Source organism: Calonectris borealis, chromosome 4, assembly GCF_964195595.1.
Source record: "Calonectris borealis chromosome 4, bCalBor7.hap1.2, whole genome shotgun sequence".
Classification (NCBI taxonomy): Eukaryota; Metazoa; Chordata; class Aves; order Procellariiformes; family Procellariidae; genus Calonectris; species Calonectris borealis.
The window spans coordinates 65,896,471-65,924,208 of NC_134315.1; the positions used below are offsets into that span (position 1 = coordinate 65,896,471).

Genomic DNA, 27,738 nt, shown 5'->3' on the forward strand with positions numbered 1-27,738 from the left:
CCCTGAGATCTTGTCTTCTGTGTATAAGAGAGATATCATCATGTGTGGTTTTGTATTTGGTATTTTTTAGGGTGTTTTGGGGCATTTTTTTTTTTTTTGTATGTGACAAAGACCTCTGGTTTCCATGGGGAGCTCAGCAGTTCTGTGTGAGAGCTTAAATTGGTTTAGCCTACATGATCAGAGATACCATCCATTAATTATTTATTTCTTTTGGATCCGGGGGAGAAAGCCAGAGCCATGAAATACACTCCCCTGAGGCAAGAAGACTGAGTCTCTCTTGTATGTTATAAAAAGCAGAGCAGGGGGAAACCAGTTCTGCACTGTGAATCCTAAGCTTGTCATACTGGCTTTCTGCAAAACACACTGGCACTTTAAAATCCATTAGAAAAACTGTAACAAACTTCTTTGGTTCTCAGGTGATTAAACAACCTGAAATAATTACTTAAAGTAGACTCTGTAGGATCTTTCCATTTCTAGAATGTTCTCAACGGTCTCTTTTCCTCTTTAAAGCAAAATTCTGCATAGCAATTTAAGGTATGTTCAGAAAAATGTGTATGTTAGTCTTAGACTGAAAAATGAATTATTGGGTTCTCTACTGAATGATATTTCTTGCACGCTTTGGTAGAAGGGGAAACTTTCTGAGCTTTAGGATCTGAAAGTTGGGAACGTTTTTCTGGATAATTGTACTACCAAGTTATTAATACAGTTTTGCGTTGGTATCACGGAATGTAGAAAGCATAAAAGCAATTTCTTAGCTTCTTTTGGAGGAAGGGAAGTTGAAGAAATTGAAGGACTTACTTGATAGATCCATTTACATCTGATACCTGCAAGCAGTAATTTAATACATTTCCTAGGAGATTAGAAATATTCTAGATTACAAGATAATGTGCTGTAGGAACATCCTGAGCTGATAGGAGAGTGGCAAATGTTTAGTGGTGGAGCTGAAGAAGGAAATTATTCTTCTGCTGTTGTTGCTTACTATGTAGAGGGAAAAGAAAGACTTATCCTTCAAATGCATGTTTCCTCAGGTCTTTGATATATCATGTAGCAGAAAACAGAGCAACTGCCTCTTTGCCTATGGAAAAATAACAGGTAGCTTTTATTTTTACTTAGATAAAAGCTTATGCCTCCTTCAGTGAAACTGAGCTGATTTACTGTTTGAGGTGTAGAAAAAAATATTTTGACTCAAGGAAATGGTCGATCTTTTCCTGCCATAGTTAACTTTTACTTTCAACTTTCAGGGTAGATTTTGGGGTTTAAAACCTTCCCCCATGTGTGCAGCCACTTCCCCCCTCTCTCCCCCTTTTTTTTTTAGTAAGTCTGTGGCCACAAGTTTGACAGCAGTATTATCAAACGTCAAAAACCTAGCTGGCAAATTGCATATTCATGAAGTAGGAAGTTTTCTTTGTCACTTTTGGTTCTCCAATTTCAGTGCTTGTTTTGCTATTTTCAAGTATTATTCACAGGGTTTGAATGGGCAATCTTACTAAGGTTGCAGGTTTATTCTTTGCCCACTTCCACTGCTGCCTAGAATATTGTTTTCTTTTTCACTTTTGAAATATTTTTGTTTCTTTAGGCTAAAAAGGACTTCTGTGCCCCAAAACTTTTCCATTTTGTCCAGTTCTATCAGCTAATAATACTCTAATAAGGAGTATTTCTTCTCTCTACTAACTTTGTCTTCTCTCTTCACATCATTGTGGCTGCAGCAGTGCTATATTAGTATAGCAGTTGACTCCATTCTTATCGTAGGAATTAGCCTTAATGATATGTACACGACAAAATGTGATCATTTTATATGTTGACTGTAACATAAATGAAATAACCTAAGTTCAGGAGAGCTTGTGAGTATTTTAGTAGGCTCTTCCTGAGCTTGCTGGTATGAATAATAGCAAAGAGTGGTCAAAAAAGATAGGTGTTACTCCTTAGTGTGATTAAAATTGAGGTGGTGATTGTGGTTATGAAGCACCACAGGTGGCAAAGGAAGTATGAATCTATTGCATTAATAATACATAGGCTGATATTAAATGTGTTTTTGAGCAAATAAAATAACATCAAGCAAGGGCATCAAACAACTTTGCTTTACTTTCAGGGTTTTTTTCTTCTCTCCTTTCAAATACAGCGGATCCTACTGCTCTGGGATTCATCATTTCTCCGTGGTCTCTCCTGTTGCTTCCATCTGGCAGTGTATCATTTACTGATGAAAATGTCTCCCAACGAGACCTGCGAGCATTCACAGCACCGGAGGTTCTACAGAACCATTCTCTATCATCTCTGTCGGATGTTGAAAAGGTACAGTACCTCTTCCTTGGCAGACAGCTGTTGTCTTTTGCTGTTGACCCCTTCACAAAATAGCTTTGAACTGTCCTTTCTGTCTCCCTGTGGTTCTTGATATGTATGTGTAATTACTGATTTCGTTTGTGAGAGGGAGAGGGATCCTCCTACTTTGTTTTTGTCCATAAAAGTGGAATAGTCAGTATGGTTGCATGCACTTATGAAGAAGTGTCTGTGTGCAGGTCCCTGTCATGTGTGTGCTACTGACAGCCATACTTGGGCAACGGCAGCACAGAATAACTGACCATCGAACTAGTAGTAAGCAACACTTTGCCTGCTTTTTCTAAAAGATTCTAAAAACAATTTTAATTTTTTAAAATTTTTTTGGCAAAATGCATCCGAGAGGTAAGCAAAGGAATTACTCAAGCAGTCCAGGACTTCAAAAAATGGGATATTCCTACACTCATCTCAGAAGAAAAAGTTTGCTTTAATTAACATAAGTATTCCTCAGTTGTGTGCAAAATTGTTCCTTTCCACCTTCCTTTTTTAACTCTTCCCCGAGGGTAGATGTTCAGGCAGGTAAAATTTGTATATGTGATCTCCTCCAGGTCATTGATACGCACAGTCAAAATGACTAGCTTCTCAAATGTTTTCTTAACAATAATGTGTTGCAAATGGTAACGCTTTCCCCAGAAAACCATTCCCTTGGCCTAGTCAAAGATATTTAGAGGTGGGAGTAAGAAGGAAGCTGAGCTCTGTTTCCATCTCCTTGGCTTCTCTGGATTGATAATCCTTAGAGAAGAAAGCTAGCCACAGCCAGTGTTGTAATCTGGGAACAATTATGACATTTGGCAGTCTTCCTCCAGGAAGAACAGCGAACATGCTCTCACTCCAGAGGAAACTGGTATTGGCATCGATTGCTGTTGTGTGCACAAGGACTATTAAAACATGTTTTTCTGTGTTGAATATTTTGTGTTTGCAGCTTTTTTTCTTCTAAACCTTGTATATAGTCAGTTTTCTTTAGGCCTGTATCATCGAATATCTACCGAAAATCACTGCTTCCTCAGTTACTCACAAGCCCTTTAGACATCCTTCTTGCCCTGCAGTATAGTCAAAATTAATGGTATAATAAAATATGTATATAATTTTATCTATGACAAAACTATTAGCAACCTAAGTTGAAAGTTTTAATAGAAAAGTAAAAATAACATTGATAACTGATCCCGAATTTGCATTGATATGTAGGATGCAGCTGCTAAGCTCTGTAGTCATACTGTTGGAATTATCTTCTTTCAAGAGGGACAACACTGTTGAAGACAGTAAAGTTACCTCTAGTGCCAACTCTGAAGTTAATATACAAAACAGGAGGAAAAAGTTTAAAACGCCAGGAAGAAGTTTTGAAATTACATGTTTGTGACCTTTGTCAAAGCTGATTGCATTCTTTGTTCCGTGCAAGTGTTCATTCAGTATGTTACTTTTTTCTTTTTGAAGTAAATAGAGACCTGTTACTATTAAAAGCCATGCTGTGATGTTTCTTCATCTTAATCTTTAGGAAGGAAATACTCAGAAGGACCACTGTGGCCTGTAAACTCCAGCACAGAGCATATCAATAGGCAATGACCAAATACTGGCATTCTGCACATATGCAGCACTGGTTAATGCTCTCTGATTATGGCTGTGTGAATTTATTTCATGATATCAGTATAACCTTGCTTGCTGGAAGGTGATGACAAAATTGAGACTCTAGGCTGCAGCAACTGTATTGCTGTTTTCATTGGGAAACAATTGGATGTGGAAATAGACAAGCTTTGGCTTTACGTAAGCAAATTACTCATACAGTCATATAAACTAAATAAAACCCTTTAGCTTACGGTATTCAGCTTTAGCATTAGTTTGAAGCTTCAGGCTTTGGGCTTGAGATGAATTAACCTGTTTTGTGTTTGAACTCTACTTGATTTCTGCGTGTGTTTTGCACACACTGGGGGCGGGGGGAGGGGAAGTTAACTGTTCTGATAGCCTGGGATGGTACAAAAATATCTGAAGAAAACTTGCTGCTGCCATTCTTGTTCTCAGTTTAAAGCCTTGTGGATAAAATCCTGTTCTCCCAGTGTGGTAGTCATTTCTAGGTGCAGTGAAGGACAGCCAAAATCTGAAGATGAAATCTGTGAGTTACTCATCCCACATTCACTCATGTGAGACCCTCCAGCTGAATTCTTAGAAATGTACCATTGTACAAAGAATTGAAGTTTTTTCATGATGGCAATCGTATATACCAGTATATGTAAAAATAATCTTTGATAATGCACCAGGAAAAAAAAAAAGACTGGAGTATCTGCAGTACTGGTCTATAAACCTCCGATTGGGAATGACACAGTATAGCACATTTGTGCGAAATGCTTCAAACATATCAGTCGTTTTGGGTTTCTTTGCTTACTTGCTTATATGGAAGGAGAAAGCTACCAGAAACATAGCTTTGTACAAAAACTTTTGTCCTATTATGGCTTTATTAGTTGAAGTTAGTAGGGCTGATAAATAGCTTATATGTGTGCCCTTCTTTTTTTGACAGTTTCCGTTTACATTGGTATTAAACTATGTGTTGGATGGTACACTGGTTATTTGTCTTGATATGTTGACTTCATGTTTCTTAGATCTTGCTTTGCACATGCCGACTGCAGTATAAACTTTTTGGTTTTGTCACAACTTGTTGTAGTTCACTGAGTTAATTTACTGGAAATCTTCGGTGTTTTCCTTTTTGGTTGTTCTTCTGAAATCAGACCATGTGTAAAACCTGCTGAAGGCAGAAAAATGTCTTGTTTCTTAAGACCTGATACAGACAGTGACAGGGTTGCATTCGTCTCTTGAGTTATGACTTTACTTGCTAACATAAGTAACAGTGTATTCAAGGATAAATATTAGAAAAAATGATAGTCAGTCAATGAATACCCTTTTCATTCCAAGACACACAACCAATTTGAATACAAAATAAGTCTCAGATAACTGCAAGCTTATTGGAAACAGAGTAAGCAAACCGTTCAAAATTATAATGAAAAATTAATTTGGGAAATGAATTTGATGTTGATTTATATATTGTGGAAAATATTAGAAGTATCATAATACAAAAATGAACTAGAATTTTTGAATAAAAGCTTTCATTTTTTAAGAGATGCATGTTATGTGCCTCTAAATCAAAGGTTACCTCATCTGGAGAGAGAGCTGGGTATTTTCAATATGAATGCTTATTAAGTGGTATTGTACAAAAACACTTACGAGTTACTGATCATCTGAAATTAGCAAAATTGGGTTTTTACAACACAATTTTTCAATAAATGGTTTTTGCCTAGTTTTCGTGCTGGAATTATCCCTTATGTAAGGAACTTGACGTAATGCTGCACAAACCTCAAGCAGTGATGATCTTGTAAACAGACTGTTGTGGGATTTTTTTTTTTTTTTTTCCCCTCCTGACTATCTAACACAACCTAAGGCTGTCAAACTATAATAAGCAGTTAGAAATTCGTAAAGGGAACTGTCAAACACCAGCCAAGCAGCAATATGACTATTTATCTGGTTTTTGAAGTTAAGGTGTGTGAAGTAGGAGAGAGTTGCATGATATGTGTGCAGATGTTACGTTAAAATCCAAAAATGAGTTTAACTGATATGTAGCGGATACATTTTTGTTTTCTGTGTAGTACTGGCTTGCAAGTAACTTTGAAATGCTGTACTTAGAAAACCTCCTTAAGTTAATAGAAAGCCTGAAATACCATTGATGGTGTTGATGGAGTACCGCATCACAATTCGCTTTTATTTTGAAAGCTGTTTTCAGGTAGATTAGTAGGGTAGCATGTTTTGGTTTAAAGGTCTGATTGCATATACGATAATATTTTTGTTGAGGATAATGCACTTCTTGGTTTTGGAAATATCTTCCATTATGTTGAAGCTTAGAATCATAAGCTGAGTTGGAAGGGACCCATGAGGATTATCGAGTCCAACTCCAGACTCCACAGAGGGCAACCCAAAAATTAAGTCATATACCTAAGTGTTGTCCAAACGCTTCTTGAACATCAACAGACTTAGGACTATGACCACTCCTCTGATTAGAATTGACAATTTTGATAGTAGACTTTTTAAGTGCTGCTCTTACATTTTTGGGGGACGGGAAGGGTTGGGGTCTTTTTTTGTTTGAATTTTTTTTTGTTTGTTTTTGTGGAGGTGTTTTTTGTTTGTTTTTTTTTTCTGAAAAGGTTTTTTTGCATGCATTATTACCCTGAAAGTATATTTACTTTTTTCTATATAGCTGTGGTATATCTGGATATGCAAGGAAGACTTTCTAGTATTTCAGTTGAAAGGGTAAGGGGTAATAAACCAGATACAGAACAATTTTCTCAGTATTTGAAAGACAATGTTTCTGGTTGAATAACTGAGAACCCGTGATGCTTGCCTGTGACTTCTGTCCTATTCTGTTCTTTGCATGGAACAGTCTCTCCTTACTTTGGTGGCCAGTGCTTTCTTTCTGGGACAGGAGGTTGATGGGTGAGCCCTTCTTAGGTACGCAGTGCTGGCTACATATTTGCATCTAGCATAAAGCTGTGTTTCATCTGCACCTGCGTACACACTGCTGCAGTCATGCCAGAACATGCCACTGGCAACAAAATTTGCCTCCTTATTCTCCCTTCTGAGCATGATTGCAAAGAAATTCTCCATGGTTCTGCTCTAGCTTTATCACGAAGAAAAACATCATTTCTCTATTTTTCTCTACCTGAATATCCTTCTGGCACATCTGTGTCTGAATGCACACCAGCTGACCCTGTTCCTTTGTCTTCAGTGTTTGTCAGTCAGCTGGACTGAACTGCACCAGTGAGTAACCATGTGTCAGCAGTATCTGGTATATCGCTGCCTTATACTGATGGAAACCTTTCTGCCTGTGCTGATTTAGAGACAGAGACCATCCCACAAGATTTAAGTGGCAGAAGCTTAGGATTGGAGTGCTTCTCTGAGTAGGTTGAATTCCAATTTTATGTGAATAAAGCACATGGAATTTACGAGAACAATTTTAATAATGTGTTGCTTGAAGTGTATTTAGTAATTACTTCCTTACCCTGTCACGAAGCTATGTATTGCTCTTCCGAATATGTAAAAAGGAAACTTTTTTCTGTTTTACAATAGAAATCTAAAAATACATCATACTTGTGTTTGGGGTTAATTCCTGGCACAGTGCAGTAATGGTATAATGTCTTTCAAGCAGTCTGGTCTAAAAAGAAAAACATTTATGCGTCATCCTTTTTTTGAGTCTTCCAGAATATATTTTGTTGTCTTGAGTAGGCTAAGAGACTTCTCAGTACAGAGATTAATTCTCTTGTATGACCTTAAGCTAGTTCTAGATGTGTAATTTTTAACAACTCTATGTATTTAGTATGGGAAGAAGAAAATTATTTTTATCATTTCATAGGTTCTGTTGAGTCTATCCATTATGTTTGTACACTCAATTTACACCTAAGTTTTTAAAATCTGTATATGAAGTACCTGAGTCTGGACAGATCTTGTCAATGTATATACCTAGGACTTAAGTAAGATGTTTTGCTTTTAGTTGTGGAAGAGGCTGACTTAAGCGAATCACCTTTAATTTATCGCTGTCCCTGTAATTGTTGTTCATTGCCTGCACAATTATTTAATAAACTTGTTTCTTTAAGTAGCACAAATATTACTAATAACTTGGTAGAAAGAGCCATTGCTAGTGTATGTTACTAATACAGTCCAGAAAAACTGCTTTTTTTTCTGCACTTACTTACCTGTTTTGTTTTCACAGTCACCTACAGGGGCAGTATGTGTTTGTGCTCTTAATTCTGCAGTATTTAAAGGTTTCATTCTCTGTCCTGATGGGCTTAATATGTAAAAGATGTATTAATGTCATTAATGTTGATATTAATCATTAATTATACGTGTAATGATTAATGTATTTGAATCTTAAAATATCAATAATAGATTAAGGTGACTGCTGTTCATTCCTTTTTTTTCCTTTGATCCCAATCTCAGGGATCTCTTGACAGTAGTAGCCCACTGTTTAAGTCCTGCTAAGGTCTGCCTTGCCTTCAGACTAAAGTTTTAAGGATCCTTGGACACAACTATGCAGTCTGTATCCACACCAGGCTGATTGCATGGATTACATGTGCTTCTGCCTTCAATGTGAGATGAAAGCTTAAAATTGAACAGAGAAGGCAGAGGCACTGGTTAGATGCAGTACGTTTTGTAACAATAGGATTTGCTTCTCTGACCCTTATGGCAAAGGAGAAGAACAATTTGAAAGACAATTGAGCTTAAATATCAGGAATATATATATAGGCAAAATGATGTTAAGTTAGTTGCTCTACTTTAAAGTTGTGCTTTGCGTTTCCAGTCCTGTTCAATGAGTTGACAAATGTCTTGTGTCTTATGACAGGTCCATATTTATTCTCTCGGTATGGCACTCTTTTGGGGAGCTGACCATGAAGTTCCTCAAAGTCAGGTAAGTTTAGATTTGGTTTATGTTTAATATTGCAACTTCAGACTTGATAGTTTGACTGAATCTGCATTTGAATTAACATGGCAGGGTGTCATAATGAGACACTGAAGAGTAAGATTTCTTTCCTGTACTTGGAGCTTTTTCCTGTGGAGTGTATGAGGGGGGTGGTTGTGTCGTCTTGCAGAAAGAAGGTGCTGATACTACATTTCTGTTAGTTTCCATGAAGCTATATCTGGGCTAGTCTATCCTGTAGTGTCACAGGCTGAAAGACAACAGTTTAAGCTGCTGACAAAGGAGAAAATTATTTGTTTTGGTTTAGGCTTATATAAAAACAAATATTTAAATAACATTGTTGCTTTACTTATAATAAGCAACTTGTTCTCTATGCTGCCGTAACTTCTGTGAGTCTGAACTTGGCACATACAGATACTTATGTTACACAATGGCCAAGAAAGGGTATGAATTGTTTGGAACAGGGAGTAGACTCTTGCTATTGACTTGTCAGTCAATGCAGACACAGTTGCAGACTGCTTAGAGTCGAGTGTTATTGCTCAATGGGGTTATTTCACACATCCAGCAGAACTCTTGGACTGTCTTTCCAAAACTGACTGAAGATGATGTGATTCATCATCTTCCTGGGTGCTCCTTCCCTGCCCCCAATTAAAATTTTAGAAGTCAATATCTAAAAAAGTGAAAATAAGATGAAGTGTGTCTAAAAAAAACTTTTAATGATGGACTTGCAGTTGCGAGATTTGGCAGAGCATTGTGCAGTTCAAGGAGATAAGCTATTTCTGTTTCATATTTGAGTTCAGTCCTACCAGTTGGCGTTATGTGTAAGGGTAAGGAAGGAAGTTTTGAAAGTTCAGCACAATTTAAGTGTTCAGTTCCTGATATTTTCTTTAATAGAGTGATAGTTGGGTTCTCAGATGTACTGATTTGGAAGTAGCTGCCTGAATGCAAAAGTCAGAAAATTTGAAGCTGTGACTGTTTTAGGGATACTTATTTGTAATGCCTACTGTGCCTGTCCAAAAAGCCCCGGTATTTTCTTAGCCAGCTATCCCCTTTCTTTGTTCTCCTGTCTTGTAGGAGATGAAAGGAACAGTATTCAGCAGTAGTGGGAGAGTGACTTAAGGTAGGTAGAGGTAGGTGTTGAGCAGAAAGTAGGCATGAGTTTTTAGTCACCTTTTTCTTTGTTTCTTCCTCTGTAGATTGTAGCAACAATCCTCTTAGATTGTAGCAACAGTTTCACAGTAACGCAATGGGAAGGAGTGCTCTACCTTTTGATATAACGGTATTTTTCCAAAGACAGTGTGGTGAGGTATGCCTGGAAAGAAAGGGGGAGCAGAAGTCTAGAATTTACCTTTGGGATGTTCTCATGCAGTGCCTCTGCCCTGTGGAGTGAGTGGAGGCAAAAGGACAGTCTGCGTATGGCATTACTTTCAAGTGTTAATTTGCATGTGCGGTTTTTTACATTTTTTAATTATTTTTTTTTTCATATTTGCCTGCCTGTGTTGGTTAATTAACTGCTTCTCTGCTAGGAGTGTGGTTGAACACAAGTGTCATTTTTAAGATTAGTTAGAAGTGCTAAACAAATAATAGGAAAAGCCTACATTCATTAAATTGGGGTGGTCCAGAATACTTTTTTTTTTTATGGTACAGTTTAAGAGTTCTAACACAGGGAAGATTGGAAGATCGTAATGGTTTGAAGTGCTCTGTGATGCAAAAAGCACAACAATGCTTGTACTTTGTGGCTAACCACCCACTTTGGGAAAGCTGTAGATCAGAAAGCTCAAGTCCCAGGTGTCTGCGGTGTCTGAGAACAAGTGTTATCACTCACTATTGCATACCCTGAGGAGTGGTATTCCACGTACAGTGTGCTGGATGAACTGAATGGGTAGAGGAGAATTAAATCTAGATTGTTCTTAACCATATGGGTGTTGTCCTGCAACTATGAAGCTCTGCTTCCTTAACCAGTGGCTTTGCTGGTTTATTCTTTACTTTTTTGTTGATATTGTTTGATGATGTCACTGGCTTTTGGAAATGCTTACACTGCTGCTGCAAAATACTTTTTCTACAGAAAATGAGTGTGGCAGACAGAGGTTACAAAATGATTGTAATGAGGATTGAATTTTATGCTTGTGACTGACAGAATGTTCAAAAACAACAAAGAAAATTTCCTCTGAACCTTTTTACTAGTCATTAAGTCCTTCAGAAAGGAAAGCGTTGGTGTCCTGACCTTACAGATCAGGCAGCTTGTTTGGACCAGATTGTTGTAGAGTAGGAATTGAATCTAGGTGCTGAATGCCTGTCCCCTGATTTACAACCGCTATTTTTTCGCCATCTAGATGGTGACTTTCAAATTGGCACTCAGATAATGTGGGCAATAAGTCTCGGGAATCGTTATTTTACTGTGTTGAATGTCTTTTGTTTCCATGTGTACCTAAAGTCACTATTAAAACTAATTTCCTGTCCCTCCTGTTTTTGTTTGTCACTAGCCAATCAAGCTTGGAGATCATCTCAACAGCATACTCCTTGGCATGTGTGAAGATGTCATTTATGCCCGTGTATCTGTACGGACTGTTCTGGATGCTTGCAGTGCCCACATAAGGAACAGTAACTGTGCCCCTTCTTTTTCATATGTGAAACAGTTGGTCAGACTGGTTCTGGGAAGCCTGTCTGGGGTAAGTCTGTGTCAGCGTTTGAGGAAGAATAGAGATGAGCAGGAAGAGAGCAAAGGTGCTAATTCAGAGTCACTCTGCAGTCATTCTTCTTCTTGTTTTACTATGTTGCAATTTTGATAAGGGTGAGTGTTGAAAGGAGAGAATTGCTTCTCTCCCCTTAGTGCACTTGACAATTCTCCTGGAATATGCAGTCATGACTGCTGTTTCTGAGGAAGATAATTTTGTGAACTGTTTGTCTTCATTGAAAGAAAATTAGGGAAAAACGGGAGAACAAAAACGATGATGAATTCTGAGGCAAGCCTTAGACTTGTTACTACTTGAAATGCTTAAAAAATGATTGCTGTGAATTTTCTTTTTTAAAGTTAAGCTTGACTTTTGGAGAGTTGCTTATTAACAGGAAGAGGGACTTTTTAGGTGGTATGCCAATTCTCTTGCACTTCTGCTCAGCTTTTGGATATGATAATTGTGGAGGACGTTATTGTCTAATGATGACAAATGCGTTAAACTGTGTTCAGAAGTGAAAGAAACTACATGAACTCATCTTGCAAAGTTACTATTCCTGACAGGCAACCTCTCCCTTCAGCTAAACCATTACAACATAACTTTAGAATAGTTAAATAATTTCAAGGCTCTGAGTAGAAAGGAAGGCCATAAATTATAAACATTGTTAGATTGTTCTCTGGTCAATACTTGCTTTCCTTGTGTTCTGTTTATAATTATAACAAATGCCGAGTGGTTTATTATTATTTCTGGAATGATATCCCGTGATGGTCCTGAATTTTATCCGGTTTTATATCATTGAAACTCCTTTTTTTTTTATCTCATAGGGGTTACACCGATGTAAAAATTGATGTCTGGAGATTGCAAGAAAAATGTTTGACTTGATAATGCTTCCTTTTTTAAAAAAAAAATTTGTTATGATCTAATTGTTAGATAGTTTCTTTATAAATCTGGTTTGGAAACACTTGCACGAGGTGAGAGGTCCCTGCATTTGTCTAATATTTGGCAGCAGCTGATTATGACAGGCCTCCAGAAACAGTGCTGAGCCTGAGGTGCACAAAGCATTGTCTAGTCTGTGAGGTTACGTCTGTCAGTCTGGTGCTCCTCGCTGTAATGTCTGAAGTCTTGTGTAGTTGCCAAGTGGAGCTAGTCTGTGATTCAATGAAACAAAGGCCTACAAGGCCTTAATCAGTGAAGTTATTAAAATAAAGATCCAAACCTTAAATCGGGCCATGAGCTATAGAAACAGCCACTGTGGAGAGTGAGTCGTTAGTCTCTTAATGTTCTTAATGGCCCTTTCTGCTTAGCAAATTTTCTGCTTTTCCTCATCTTGTTCTTGTCAGCAGGCTTTCAGAGGGAGTCTGAGGTTAGTGTGACAGACTGATCTAGACCGGCCTGCCAAGACAGCAGTAGTGGTTCCAAATGCACGTACTGAAATCCAGTGGAGAGCTGAATCCAGCAAGTGTGTTCCTGTCTCCTATACCATGTTGATAATGAAGGAGTGGGACTACTGGAGGTTATCCAGTGCTGAAGTTTTGCTAATCTTCTAGATTTCCTCTGCCAGTAACCATTTTAACCACGTTCATAACGTGTCACTGCATTGGCTTTGCAAGAAGACAAGAACAAAATAGCCGAATAGAACCGAGTGTTGACAGAACAACGACATAGCTGTGCTGCTGTGTTTTCGTGCACCTTAGCTAGACATCCCTGCTGTTTTTAATGTTTAGTGTTCTGTATGTGTGCTGGAATTTTTAAGTTAATAAGAAAAGCATATAAAATTGTTTTTTCATTCATAGTACAACTTGCTATTCCAAGATCAGCATGCCTCCAATCTTGATTGGCCTTATCAAAGGCTAGAAAGGTCTTAGCTCTATAACTGGTCATTTGGTAGTCTATGAAGCACAGCTGAGGGTCCTGTTTTAATGTTTTCACTTTCCATGTTAATATGCTTTGCAAAGGGCAGTAAGGCACAAGACTGATTCAATCTGTTCAATGTTGATTGATTTGCATTGTAACTGTGATGGATAGAAGGCTGCTTGATTTCTCCTTCCCGCCTCCCAGCCAAGCCACTGTCCAAGTTATGCTGATTCCCACCATATCAAAAGATCTCACTGAAGATTCTTTGTTGTAGCAAATAAGCTCTTCTTTGAATGATTGTATATGTGAAATAATTTTTTTAGGGAAGTAGTGATTAAAAAAACCAAAGTTAAAAGTTAATGCGAGTAGTTAAGCCTGACACACGAAAGGAATGTGCTTGAGGGGCTAAAGAAGAGACTTCTCACAAATGCATGAGACTTTACATGTGTAATAAGCTGTGTGGGATATCAGCCTAAAACTATCAGGTACAAGACAATTCTGTTACACAGAAAACTCATCAGGCCAATCACAAGTTCCAGTCAGGTTGCAACCATGGAACATGGTTTTCGAGTGTTGCTGTCTCTTCAGTTTGCTGTAGGGGTGGAATGTATTTAAGTTACATGCTTGTGAACTTAATTTACACTTAATGGAAAAAAGTAGACCAAATGTATAGTAAAAATAATGCACAGGTTATTCAAATACGGATAATTCTAGGGGATCTTCTCACTGATGAACCTGTTTTTTATGAAAATTTTGAACTTCCACGCTGAACTTGAATTTAACTGTTTGGCACTGACATGTTGTGCATTTACGAAACAGACACTTGTTTCATACTAACGTGAGCTCTTTCAATATTTGACTTTGCGTTATTGCCTGTTTTGCAGGTGGATCAACTTTCTTGCAATGGAGATAGAAAATTGCAGCCAGACAGGAGCCAGGCTATTCGGGAGAGGCTGAGGGGAAAAGGACTTCCCACAGGTAAGTGCTTCATTGCAGTAAGGGTTATGACAACAAATACAGCCCTGTGGAAGACCAAGTTTGGGTAGATTTTGTGGTCAAAGGAATTGAATAGTGGAGGACTTGCTGACATTCACAGAACTCTGATGGTTCAGTGTCTAGCTAAGTGTTGGTAATGATGACATGAGAATAATTGTTTCAAGAAAATACATGTCTTTTTCCAGTTCGGTCCTGATGGTAGGAACAGGTTTTAAAGGTTCTTGGCCAAAAGTTTTGTTCCTGCAGAAAGGGAATCTCCAGCTGAAGGTAGGTCAGCTAGAGGAACAGGAAGCAGCTTTTCTTAGTTCCTTCTTTCCTGTGGACTCTGCTTTCTCTTCATAGCTCTAGTTGCCCACAGCCTCTTTCCCAACTTCCTAGGCAGCCCTAGACTCTTTTCTCTGCACACAAAGCTGTTTTCTGCCTCTTCTTTTTTCCTGAAGAGAGGTATTATGTGTTCCATCACAGTTCTGCTGTGCTTTGACAGTGTGAGGTGGACATGGAGGCCAGGTAGGGTTGTACTGTTACTTCAGGGAAGTAAGGAAAGAGGAAACTGGGGGAGCAGGGAGGAGACAGACTGTTTCAGAGGCAGACTGTTGCTGTTGCCACTAGGGAGGAAAAGGGATAAAGTAGTGTAGGTTGACAGCTGATGCTGGCCATGACTTCTTTAGATGTCCTTGTTTAAGGTGAGTGGCAGCATCAGCTCTGTGCTAGGCTTCTCAAACAAGAGGATGTATTCTTCCAAAAGATTGGTCTCATATTTTTCTGGAAGAATTGTGGGGCTGGGTAGGAGCATTTGATAAGGCATCAGCTTGGACCACTCTAAGTCGTTGTGATGGAGGCAGTGAGATGTGATAATCGGGTGAGACCATTCTTGCCTTAAAATGTTCATCTGTAAGTTGAGTATCTTGGTGCCAGAATGCGACATCACCCACAAATACTCAACACCATAAGTGTTAGTGACACAGGGCTTTTATCCGCCTCACATTATCTCTCTGCCTATGTACCACCAGTAAACTTGGAACAAAGTTATGTTGTTTATGTGCTTGAGTTGCTCCTCTGATTTTTAGTTTTGTGTCAGGCAACAGTGCAGTGAATTGCAGGAACTGAAATAGTCCATGGAGTTGTCAGTGGCAATAGAAACTGCAAAAGTTAGACACGAGTCTGGCAAGGCGTTGGTGGTCTTCCTTTTGAGATGAGTCCTAGATTAGGCTACTTCTTGATATAAAAACCTTATGTCAGTGGTTGCCAGCCCTTCCAGTACGGCACTATGTGTTTAGGAATAGTTTCTGGTACAAGCTGTCTCTTCATTTTCTGGCACAAATGCACTGTTCTGACTGCTTTCTCAGGACCTTTGTTTTCTTACTGGCTTTTTTTTTCTCTTCTTCTTTTCCAGAATATTTCTGTAGCAATAGGAAGATCTGTAGGAATACAGGGTTTGGAAATGGATCAATCTAGTTGACCGTGTAATGCCTTTCTTTTCTGAACTTAAGTTCTTTCTTAAAATGAATTCTTTCCCTCGTTCCCACCAGTTTTATAAGGGTTGTACCAGAACATTATTATTCTGATTGTTAAATTGTTAGTTTATTCTTAACCCTATTCTTCTCAGTTTCCAGTGTTGTCGTATTCAGAGTTTCTTTACACACCTTTGTTCTTTTGCCAGTACTAACCTATTCCATATTCCTCACCTTTTTTTTTTTAAACTTTATTTGAGCACACTACACATGTCATTTCCATACCTTCTTTCCATCATCTATTCTGCTTTTTATTCCATGATCATCATAAACTGCATGTTTTGATAATGGTCAAAATATTTGTTAAGTTTTGGAGACATAGCAAGGTTGTCTTTAAACTCCGTTCTCACTGCATTAGCAACCCTGATTATTCTTTTCTTTGTGGTTTCTCGTTTTGTTTTCACTAATACAACTGAACAGTCTTTTGCTGGTTTGATTTTCATTTTCTTAGAAAATCCTTAACTTTTTTTAAATGTTTGTGTGGTTTGAAGGGTTTTTTTTTGTTCATTTGTTTTCTTATCCACAACTTTGTTTAAGCTTTTTAGCAGATTTCCACACCATCCCCTCCTTCCCCCCCAAAGTAATGTTTGTCCCCAAAGTCTTAAGTATATCTTAACAAAAAAGCATTTGGTTTAGGTTCTACTAAATTTTGGAGATTGATGTAGTAGCTCCAGCCAGTATCTCCATGGCTTTCTCGCTCACTACTAGGGTGAATAACATCCCTGTAATGTCTGAAACTTTCTTTGAGGACTACGCCTTTAACTTAAAGGATATAGACTAGATGATCTAATTGCTTTTTTCCTACTGTATCCTCTGACTTGAAAAAAATGTAACAGAATATTCTTTCCTCTTATCCTTCCTTTTTTTGAATCGCTTAGTACGTGTGACTTTGCTTCTGAGATGGTTGAAAGGTGTTGCTTTTTATTTTAATTACCAAAAGTTCAGTTAGGATGCAGCATCTGAATCCCTGAAGGGCTGTGGAGCTGAATGTTTGTCTTGGTGCTGTGAGCTCACTTGCCTTCTGGCTCTGCCCGGGATTTCCAGGGTGCCACGCAGAACGGGTTCCCTGCAGTGTGTGTGCTTGTGAAATCACTGGGTCGGGGAAGAACAACCAGAGTTAAGGGTTCTCTGAAACTGAGTAATCCACTTGGCTCAGCTGCTATTGACCAGTAAATTCAAGACAGGGTTTTAAGTGACCTCAGTCAAAATCACTTTTTGAAAGGTTTCTCTTCTTAGAGAACATCACGTTGTCTGAAAAGATCAAAATCTTTAAAAACAAAATCTAGAGTCTAAATCTCTAAACAAAATCTTTACTCAAATAATATTTGCGAAATGAGTGAACTTGATAACCCCCAGACTATAAAGTTGAATAGTCCTCATCCTCTAACTCTTGTTTCTCTTAAGTTGATGGAAAGTGCATGCATGCGTAGAGTGTTACAGATAATGTGTGGCACCACAGGGAATGAATGTGCATCGCTGTTCCAGTGCAAACATTATTTTGTCTGCATCACTCCAAGCTTGGTCGTTGTCCTGGTATCAGCTGGGATAGAGTTAAATTTCTTCCTAGTGCTGTGTTTTGGATTTAGTATGAGGAGAATGTTGATAACACACTCATGTTTTTAATTGTTGCTAAGTAGTCTACTAGTCAAGGACTTTTCAACTTCCCATGCTCTGCCAAGTGCACAAGAGGCTGAGAGGGAGCATAGCCAGGACAGCTGGCCCAGCTGGCCAAGGGGGTATTCCATACCATGTGACATCATGCTCAGTATATGAATGGTAGGTGTTCTCGGAAGTAGCGATCGCTACTTAGTTATCGGTCAGCATGGGCGGTGAGCAATTGCATTGTGCATCATTCATTTTGTATATTCTATTATTATTATTATTATTACCATTTTCCTTCCTTTTCTGTTCTATTAAACTATCTTTATCTCGACCCACAAATTTTTTTTTACTCTTACCCTTCCAATTCTCTCCCCATCCCACTGGTGGGGGAGGGGGCTGGGGGGGGTGGGGGGGAGGGGAGCAGCTGTGAGGTGTTTGGCTGCCTGCTGGGTTAAACAATAACAGTCATGAAGGTACGAGTTATTAATGAGATGCTCTTGAATACTTGATTTTTCCTATTTTTGTCAAGATGAACTGTCAACCAGCAAAAATGCTTTTCAGTTACTGTGTAGGTTTTACGATATTTTGGTGTTATGCTTCGTTCTTACCCCTATCCCTAGAAGTAGAAAATCTTTTTCATGTTTTCTGTTATTTGAGTCTTTATTTTCAGAAAAGAAGATAAATTGAAGTCAATCATTCCTTTATTTTTTATGTTCTGCCTGTCCTGCCTCCACTCAACCTGTTTCAATTTCTCTGTATCACATTCATTACCTGTGGAACTTTCATTATTTTTCTCATTTTCCCTAGAGGGTTTACAACCCTCTTAGCTTCCCAAAAACATTTCCCAATTCTACTTCCCATTTCTTGGTATGTCTTAATAGCACCATCTTCTCTGTATTTAGATCTTAGATACATTCCTTGATGTCAGCTTCACTGAGACCTCAGGGAATATGGAGTATCAGTAAAATACAAACCAGAACAAAACAAAACCCTCCACATAACCAAACTGGCTCTAGCTGTTTTCAGTTCCACTTAGCATGTATACTGAGTTATGTATTTGAAAGTTAGTGAGAACCCGATGGAATGGGTATTATTGAGATATTAATGAGACCACTCACATTTGATTCAGGGCAATTTAATGTTTGGTTATTTCTTTTTCTGTAATGGTATGCTGGTTTGCTGGTGCAAATTCTGTCAATAATAGCACAGATCAGCTGCCCTGGGGGCACAGCTTTTAGATTTCTGGAAAAGTGAGCTGTGGAATGCAGTACTAGTTATACTGATGATAATCTCATAGATTGAGGAGCCACAAGTAGAAGGCCAGATGAGGGTTTAAGAAAAAGGGTAGTGGTAAAAGAAAAAGAACAGAAATGAAGAACAAACTCAGAAAAGTGTGGAGTCCTTTCTTCCCCTCTGTTTACACTGTAGTATTCTGCTGCTGTGTGTAGTTGAAATATAGGCCTCTTACTCCAATTGCAAAATGGCAAACACTTAGAAATGTAGGAAGCTACCAGGCAGGATTATGATTTTGAGTGAACTGTCTTTCTAATAAGTTGGAAGTTATGTCAGTCATCTTTTATCTAAACGTTTGGGTTTAACTTCCTCTGAGAAGACATTCTGGGCCCAGTTTAGCACTGGGACAGTTGGGGGGAGGGGAGGGCACATAAAGACGTGTCTAATTTTACCAGTCATGTTACCAGCATATTTAAGGAAGTAAATATGGTGAGCAGAAGTCTTTCCTGGAGAGGACAGACGACTTGTCTGATACTCACCGAGGTGAAGTTCTGTTGAGTCTGTGAAAATCTTAAAGAGAATTTTTAATGAATAGAATAGCTGTCATATGGACAGCAGTATGGACAATAGAATCTCCATCCTTGATTGGATGCGGCGGGAACATTGCCACCGAGGATGAGGAAAAGGCTGAGGTACTTAATGCCGTCTTTGCCTCAGTCTTTAATAGTCAGACCAGTTATCCTCAGGGTATTCAGCACCCTGAGCTGGAAGACAGGGATGGAGAACAGAATAAACCCCCCATAATCCAAGAGGAAGCAGTTAACGACCTGCTACGCCATCTGGACACTCAACAAGTCTATGGAGCCAGATGAGATCCACCCGAGAGTACTGAGGGAGCTGGCAGAGAAGCTTGCCAAGCCACTCTCTATCATTTACCAGCAGTCCTGGTTAACTGGGGAGGTCCCAGATGACTGGAGGCTTGCCAATGTGATGTCCAGCTACAAGAAGGCCCAGAAGGAGGATCCGGGGAACTACAGGCCGGTCAGCTTGACCTTGGTGCCGGGGAAGATTACGGAGCAGTTCATCTTGAGGGCGTTCACAAGGCACGTGCAGGACAACCAGGGGATCAGGCCCAGCCAGCACAGGTTTGTGAAAGGCTGGTCCTGCTTGACCAACCTGATCTCCTATGACCAGGTGACCCGCCTAGTGGATAAGGGAAAGGCAGTGGATGTGGTCTACCTGGACTTCAGTAAGGCCTTTGACACTGTCTCCCACAGCATTCTCCTAGAGAAGCTGGTGGCTCACGGCTTAGACAGGTACACTCTTCGCTGGGTAAAAAACTGGCTGGACGGCCGAGCCCAGCGAGTTGTGGTGAACGGAGTTAAATCCAGTTGGCGGCCGGTCACGAGCGGTGTTCCCCAGGGCTCAGTTTTGGGGCCGGTCCTGTTCAATATCTTTACCAATGATCTGGATGAGGGGATCAAGTGCTCCCTCAGTAAGTTTGCAGATGGCACCAAGTTGGGCAGGAGCGTTGGTCTGCTCGAGGGTAGGAAGGGTCTGCAGAGGGACCTGGACAGGCTGGATCGATGGGCTGAGGCCAATTGTATGAGGTTCAACAAGGCCAAGTGCCGGGTCCTGCACTTCGGCCACCACAACCCCATGCAACGCTACAGGCTTGGGGAAGAGTGGCTGGAAAGCTGCCTGATAGAAAAGGACCTGGGGGTGCTGGTTGACAGCCGGCTGAACATGAGCCAGCAGTGTGCCCAGGTGGCCAAGAAGGCCAACAGCATCCTGGCCTGTATCAGAAATAGCATGGCGAGCAGGAGTAGGGAGGTGATTGTACCCCTATACTCGGCACTGGTGAGGCCGCACCTCGAATACTGTGTTCAGTTTTGGGCCCCTCGCTACAGGAAGGACATTGAGGTGCTGGAGTGTGTCCAGAGAAGGGCAACGAAGCTGGTGAAGGGTCTGGAGCACAAGTCTTATGAGGAATGGCTGAGGGAACTGGGACTGTTTAGTTGGGAGAAGAGGAGGCTGAGGGGAGACCTTACCGCTCTCTACAACTACCTGGAAGGAGGTTGTAGTGAGGTGGGTGTTGGTCTCTCCTCCCAAGTAACAAGCCATAGGATGAGAGGAAATGGCCTCAAGTTGCGCCAACGGAGGTTTAGACTGGACATTAGGAAAAACTTCTTTACTGAAAGAGTGGTCAGGCCTTGGAACAGGCTGCCCAGGGAAGTGGTTGAGTCACCATCCCTGGAAGTATTGAAAAGACGTGTAGATGTGGCACTTAGGGACATGATGTAGTGGGCATGGTGGTGTTGGGCTGATGGTTGGACTCGATGATCTTAGAGGTCTTTTCCAACCTTAATGATTCTATGATTCTATGAAGAACAAAGCAGAATACAGCTAAGGCATTTATTATGAACTCAAGAGTATCAGAATGTTACTATGAGTATCTAACTTAAGATAGCTGATAAATCATGCTAAGTTCATGAATATAGAGATGATTTAGCAAGAGAGATGTGCTCCTAGTTGGAGGGTAGCCAACTAATACCTTAGATATTTGCAGTCCTTGAAAAATGCTAAGATTTTTGCTTTAAGTCTTTGAAAGTCATTAATGTTAAGATCAGTTTTCCATACCATGGTCATCCAAAATTATAATTGCTGGGGCTTTATTGTTGGCTTAGGACAAATGTTTTGAAATATGTTTTTCAAACACTTCACGTGTTTTAATCAGATATTTTGCTCTTCTAATGTACCAAGCTTGGATATTTTCAGCTATTCATTTCCGTCTTTGGCTTGAAGAAAATTATTAAATTAATAAATAGCTTCCTGTTAATATTCTCTCCAATTAAATTTATTTTTTGTCTCTTTAATGACTCACTTTCTATGGCCATCTTGGTGAATGAGCTTTATGGCAGAGCTGACTGCATAAGTAATTTATTCTAAATTAATATGTTTGCTTTTAGTCAAGTCATACTAGGAACACAGTATTTAGGAACTGACTTAGCCAGCAGAAATAGAAGTGGTAAAACGTGGTGTGAGTCATCTGAACCAATGAGTGTTATTTAAGTTTCATACTCAAAACACTTTAGACCTTAAGAGTCCTTATTTCAAGAACTATTTGTGGAAGTTGCTTGATAAAATTCTTTGGTGTGACAAAAGTGTAAGTAACTGTCAAACTTTTCCAAACATAAAGCAAGAATTAATTCACCATGTTACTCTTTGCCACAAACTATGGCACTCATCCTTCAAAAGGATGCGTAGTCTATTTAAAGCCCAGTTGATATTTCCATAACATGTACGTGCCTGACAGCCTGCTTCCTAGCTCTCTGTTAATTGTAATCCCGCACCTTTTGTGTTTATTTACAAAGTTCCAACTTATGCTGATGATCTGTGAACACCAAGGACAGACCTTTGCAGAGATATTTCATCTTTTAAAGAGTTTAGCTGACAGGTGTCTTGGCTTTGCTTTCCTATCACGAGGGTCTCTGATTTTAACTTGACTTGTGCAATGTGGTAGACTATGATGAATTAACCTTGTATCTTGCCATATTAAAGTTGTATCCTGCAAAATTCTGACCTTCATCTCTGCCAAAAGAATATATGCCACATGAATAAAGGCTTGAAATGAATTTAAAAGATCATTAACGTTCACCTTAACTGTATGTAACAGGAAATAATTGGAAATACAGAACAAAATTTTAAATGTTGATAAACTCCCTGTTTAATTAGACTATACACTCTGTCAGGTGCAACAAAAATGGTAGGCGTTGTAAACTAAATCAAAGATTCTAAGGCTAAGTGAAGTTGCTTTTAATTTTAAGAAGAAATTCTAGCATTTGGTTACCATTCTCTGGAATATCAATTACTAATGTAGCTGCCCAGCAAAACCCTCAGACAAAAGAAAATGTACCCTTTTGCTTTTGATCCAGGGAAATTGATTGTGGATTATGTTTTATTTCCTGATCTGGGTGAAAATGCAGCTTTTAGTCTATAAAGAAATGGTTTATAGTGATGACGTCCACATGTGAACTGAAACAGCTTACTCATTTTCTTGCTAAATCCAAGCATACAGATTTAACTTATCAAAAAATACAGCACAAACTTAATTCCATTGATTTGAAGATCTCTCATCTGGAAATACAATAATCTTTTTTTTTTTTCTTTCCCCTGTCTCCTCAGTACTAGGAAAAAAGAGCTGAGTAAGTGGAGAATAATTTCCAGAGTTCAGCAAAACCAAATGGAAGCCAGATGAAGATTTCTTGTTTTATTAAAAAAAAAAAAAAATTCTTTCACACTCCAGAAACTATGCCTGTTTTCTTCCAATAAGTGTTTCTGTTTGCATCTAGGAGTACTGGTGGTTGGTGTTGGTAAGGATCTTTTAAATTTAAGTATAGTCACTATTGCTTTACTGAGCTTCCAACCTGGCGGTATTGGAAGTACTGTCACAGTGGTGCTGAGGACAAACTCAGACCTCTGAAGACAAAACAAGAATGGACACAAAGATCAGTGAGGAAACCAAACCAGAGATGTCAAATGCTGTCTCTGTGCAGAAAAGCAGCTGTATCACCGAGCTTCTCCTGGGGTACACAGAAATCCAGGAAGAGAATAGCTGGGTGGCCCTTTTGCCTACTTGGTTGAGAAATGTACCAAAAAAAATTGGCCCATAAACCTGAGCGGGAAAGAGCAATGGTGCAGTTGTCTTTTCTGCAGAGGTGCTGAGGAAGGGCAGAGGTAAAATGTTGCATTTACTACTTGTGCTACTTGTCAAGGTTCACTCCCACTGTTCTGAACAAGATGCCTGGTTTCTGGAGCTATTTGGTTTTTTGATAGAGAAGCCATGTCAGTCCAAAGCAGAATGCAATTTGTTCTACAGGATTTATAGGTTGGCCATTACTTACAGCGCTTTCAACAGTCCTTGTGTCCAGCTCATTTCTTCCTTCACAAAGAATGCATTGTTTTAGGAGTACTTCTGTCCGAAACTTGGATTTTCTCAGCAATTTAAGAAAGTAAAAGAAAGCAGTCAACCCACAGGCCACATCTGGCTCTGTTGTCTTCTGTTTGGCTCTTAGCCTGCCCCAAAGGGATTGCAAACCCAACTCCTCCATCAGCTGCCCACTCATATTTGAGAAACTAACTGCATTGTCTTGGGATAAGGATTTTTCTGTCTTTCTGTTTTCTGCACAAAGATGGTGTGGGAGATGTTTTTTAAACTCCTGTAAAATAATTTCCTCTTTTCAGACCTTCCAGTCTGGCAATGATGGTGTGGGCTTTCATGCACATGTGGGCAATCTCTCTGTCTCCCCCAGTTCCTGTCTCTTCCTCACCCCCTGCCATGTGTGTATATGTATGTATATATCCATAAGTTTTGCTAACATGGAGCTGAAAAAGGTATTCTGTTTTGTGCAAACAAAAGAAGGGGGCAATCAGAAAGACTTTAAAGAAACTTGAGCTGAGTTTATTCAGTAAAATCAGATACAGTATGTGATGGCACTGACTGTGTTTGCACTTACATAATATTTGATTAATTGCCTGTATGATCAAGCTGGTACACAAGTAATTGCAGACAGACTGAATTTAGTTAGGACCAGGTAACAACTCTTGCTCAGAGGAAAATCAACCAGATTACTGTCAGTGTGAGTAAAAGATGGTTTATGAATGACACTGGTGTCAAAGAGGGTGTAGTTGCATTCATAGCTGAAGACACCAAAGGAAGAAGGAAGCAGATCCATGGTCATCTAGCAAATGTAACATCTGCCAGTTGAAGGTGTGTGGAAAACTAGATTTTCTTTTTAGCACCACAAGAGAATTTCATTGTGAACTCTTGGTGATTAATTGCTATTTTTATTGTATATATTCCCTCACTATGTATTATACTTTGGAATCATGCAATTACTATAATTGCATTTGAATTATTTACAGTAATTATAAATAATTGTACTAATGTAAAATTGAGTAGAGGATAAACACCCAAGGGCGATATGTGAAATCAAGAACCCAGATACTATTCAGATGAGCATGAAGAGTTTAGTTCAACAGAGAAGTAATTGGGGAAGGGGAAAGCACGCCTTTTCAAGTTACTTAATGCTGTAGTATCTTAATTGCTATTGGCTTGTCCTATCACCATCACTGACAAGTAGGGAAGCACTTCTCTGTCCTGTTATACTCTTGGGTAACTGAAGCATGGAGTAGCTCTGTGTAGTCTCAGGTGAGTTACTTAATGTCTTTGGTGGAGCAAGATACTTTGGATAGGTCTCCAGAGTTTCCATTGCAAATACAAGCCTTTTTTTTTTTTTAAAGGAAGGTCATAACATGAGTCTCTCCATCCATTATAATCTAAAGACGTAAAAGTTCCATGATGCAGTTAGGTTCCTTTTGATCATTAGTTGGATCTTTATTCTTCATATATAATTTTTTACTGGTAGTTCCTCCCTTCATTTTCCCACATATTTCATCATAAAAGCTGGAGAAAAAATGTTGATGGATAAACTATGTATTGGCTTAATGAATTTGGACTTGTGTACGCCATTCAACTGAAAATACATGTATTAAAGAATGGCATATGATTCCTGTCTGCTCTATTCTGGAGGTGTACTGTTAGCTGAAAGCTAGACTATGAGCCTTGTGCTGAAAGAGACTTACTGGCATTCGTTTAAGACCCTTGATCTAACTAATGCTGGGGTAGTGTGTTGAAGAAGTCCAAGGGAAAAAAAGTGAAAATACCTTAACAGTTGATTTTGTGACTTAAAGTCTATAATAGTACTTAAAAAAAGGAAGGAGGGATGAGGACAGATTTAAGTTATTATAAATAGAAGATTTGGTCTGGACTGATTGATGGTTGCCTAATCCACTTTTTCACTGGTATCTGCAGTTGAGTTGCTTCTGCACTGAGAAGTCTTGTCCTTGATCGTTGACCTCTGCTCTCTGGTGCCAAGAGCAGCACGCATTCTTGGCTGGTATAAAGTATGGATCTGAAAGTTCTGTATTACTGCTTTGTTTCGGTTTTGCCTTCTCAGGATGCCCAACTTGAGCAGGCTGTGCACCCCTTGCCCCCTAGTCTCTTTACCTTTCTCTGAGGATGATTTTTAAACAGCTCGTGTTGACACTGTGAGCCAGTTTGGGGAGAGCTTGTTGAAATGACATTATGTAGAGAGGGATCGGTTTTGCAAAGGTGGGAAGAAGTGCCAAGACTGGTGAAAAGCAGAAGTGGGAATGGGGAGAGTAATAAAGGAAAGATTAAAGATGTCCAGGAGAATTTTACAGTCTGAATACTAAGATCAGCTGTAGATTCCTTTTGGTACTATGTTAAAAACTCATGTTGGCTGCATAAGTCAATGTGGATATGAGTTAGACAGACATGTAGACATCTCCAGTCAGCAGCATGGATGAGCAGTGTGGAAGCGGAATGCCTCCTGCACTGCTTCCTGATGGGACAGCTCATCTCCTGTCTCATCACGCAGTTAGCCAAATGAGTGGCAAAGCTGTAGCAACGAGTACTTTCCCAGTCACTGCTGATGAGCTAGCTTTCATGGCATTCACTTTTCCTCAGGAGGAAGCCCTAGGTGGGTGGATGACTTGGGGAACAGAAAGCACCTCCTGCGTGCTGAGGCAAGGAGCTTGTGTCTTCTGAGCCTCTGCATGAACTGGAAGCAGCTTCTGTTACATCTAGTCCATGGAAACTACGGCTTTGGTGAGAAGGATGCTCCTTCCCCTTTAGCACTGTTTTTCACTGGCAGCTGGGCTCTTTGCAGTTCTCACCAGCGTACAACAGATACATTTATGTCTCTGCGTGTGCTATGGTGAGGATACCCACTGGTACTTAAGTACATTGTGGCTCTTCACTGGATGTGATCCTGAAACAAGATAACGCTTCAACATGCAGAGACCTACATGATTTTTGAACCAGGAATGTTCTTCTGAGTCATGACTGATGATGCAGCCTTGGTAGTATATTGGAGTTGCAGCTGTCAGTTTCTCTTTGTTTTTTCTGCTTTGTTTGCTATTGTTTTGTTCATTAAGGTCTTGATGTGTAAATACTTTCAGTGTTGAAAAGGCGGGTTTGGGGTTTTTTTTACATTTAAAAAAATATGTGAAAACAGTGTATAGAGGAGGTTGTTTTGGTTTTTTCTGCCTAAAATTATCTTGGAACTCTCATTATTGGGGAGGATTCTCAGAGCTCCTTTTGATTTGCTTTTTTGGTGACCATCTTAAATACTGCAGTATTTTGGTTTTTGTCTCTCTCACAAATGACTGAGTTAAAATCCTGGCTAGGAATGTCTGTCCTTGATAAGCATGTACGTGAATGTGAAGTATGTGTTTGCAGAATGGATATCATCCCGCTGCTTTAGATAGATATTGGGAACTTCACAGTGAACGGCTATTTTTAAAAGGCTTTTTTGTGTCTGTGAATATTGTATGTAATTCACCAGCCTTATGAGGGATGTATAGTCTGAGAATAAGATAATAACATAAGATTTACCTGACCACAAAGATAATTATGTTTACCTGAGTTTAGGATTAAAGCCGTATTTGTAAAACATGAAGTGATGTGTTAGATCATTTCAGAAGATTAGTTCCTTCTCATTGACAAAGGTTTTTGTTTTATTCTCTTGGCTGGAACATGTGGGAACTGTGTAATTTCTTACAAGACACTTTTTAGACAATTCTAACCCTAACATTTTACCATTTAACATTTTACCATTTAATTCTAACCCTAACATTTAACATTTTACATAATCATGTAATTGTGTGTTGGTAAGAAGCAAAGGCCTTCTTGGTCGCAGTTGACTTTAGTCTTGCCTTTTTTTAAACACCTGTTGTTAGTTTAATATTGCAGAAATAGAAACTGAAAACTAACAGCCCCTCTTCAAGTAGAATATCAGAATTGAAAGGTGTAAAGCCATAAGCTTTTAAAGCATTTCTGAGTACAATTATGAGCATCCTTAAAGCGTTCTGTGAAACTCAATTCAAAAGGATAATAGACTCTAAAGATCAGCAGCAGCCCACTGTGCAAGTGGGACAGTTGATTTCAATCGACTTTGGAAAAGCAGCTGGCAGCACTATAGAGCCATCTTTGAGAGAGTAGATACAG

At 39.3% G+C, this 27,738-nt stretch overlaps 1 protein-coding gene across 1 annotated transcript in view; it reads left to right on the forward strand.

Annotated features, from left to right (window-relative positions):
* The window catches only part of PTPN13 (protein tyrosine phosphatase non-receptor type 13), a 99,103-nt gene that overhangs the window by 7,442 nt on the left and 63,923 nt on the right, over positions 1 to 27,738 (forward strand). The window contains exons 2-5 of the mRNA XM_075149926.1: positions 2,120 to 2,289; positions 8,702 to 8,767; positions 11,260 to 11,445; positions 14,187 to 14,280. Coding sequence (XP_075006027.1) covers positions 2,120 to 2,289; positions 8,702 to 8,767; positions 11,260 to 11,445; positions 14,187 to 14,280 — 516 coding nt within the window. The remainder of the gene's footprint in view (positions 1 to 2,119; positions 2,290 to 8,701; positions 8,768 to 11,259; positions 11,446 to 14,186; positions 14,281 to 27,738) is intronic.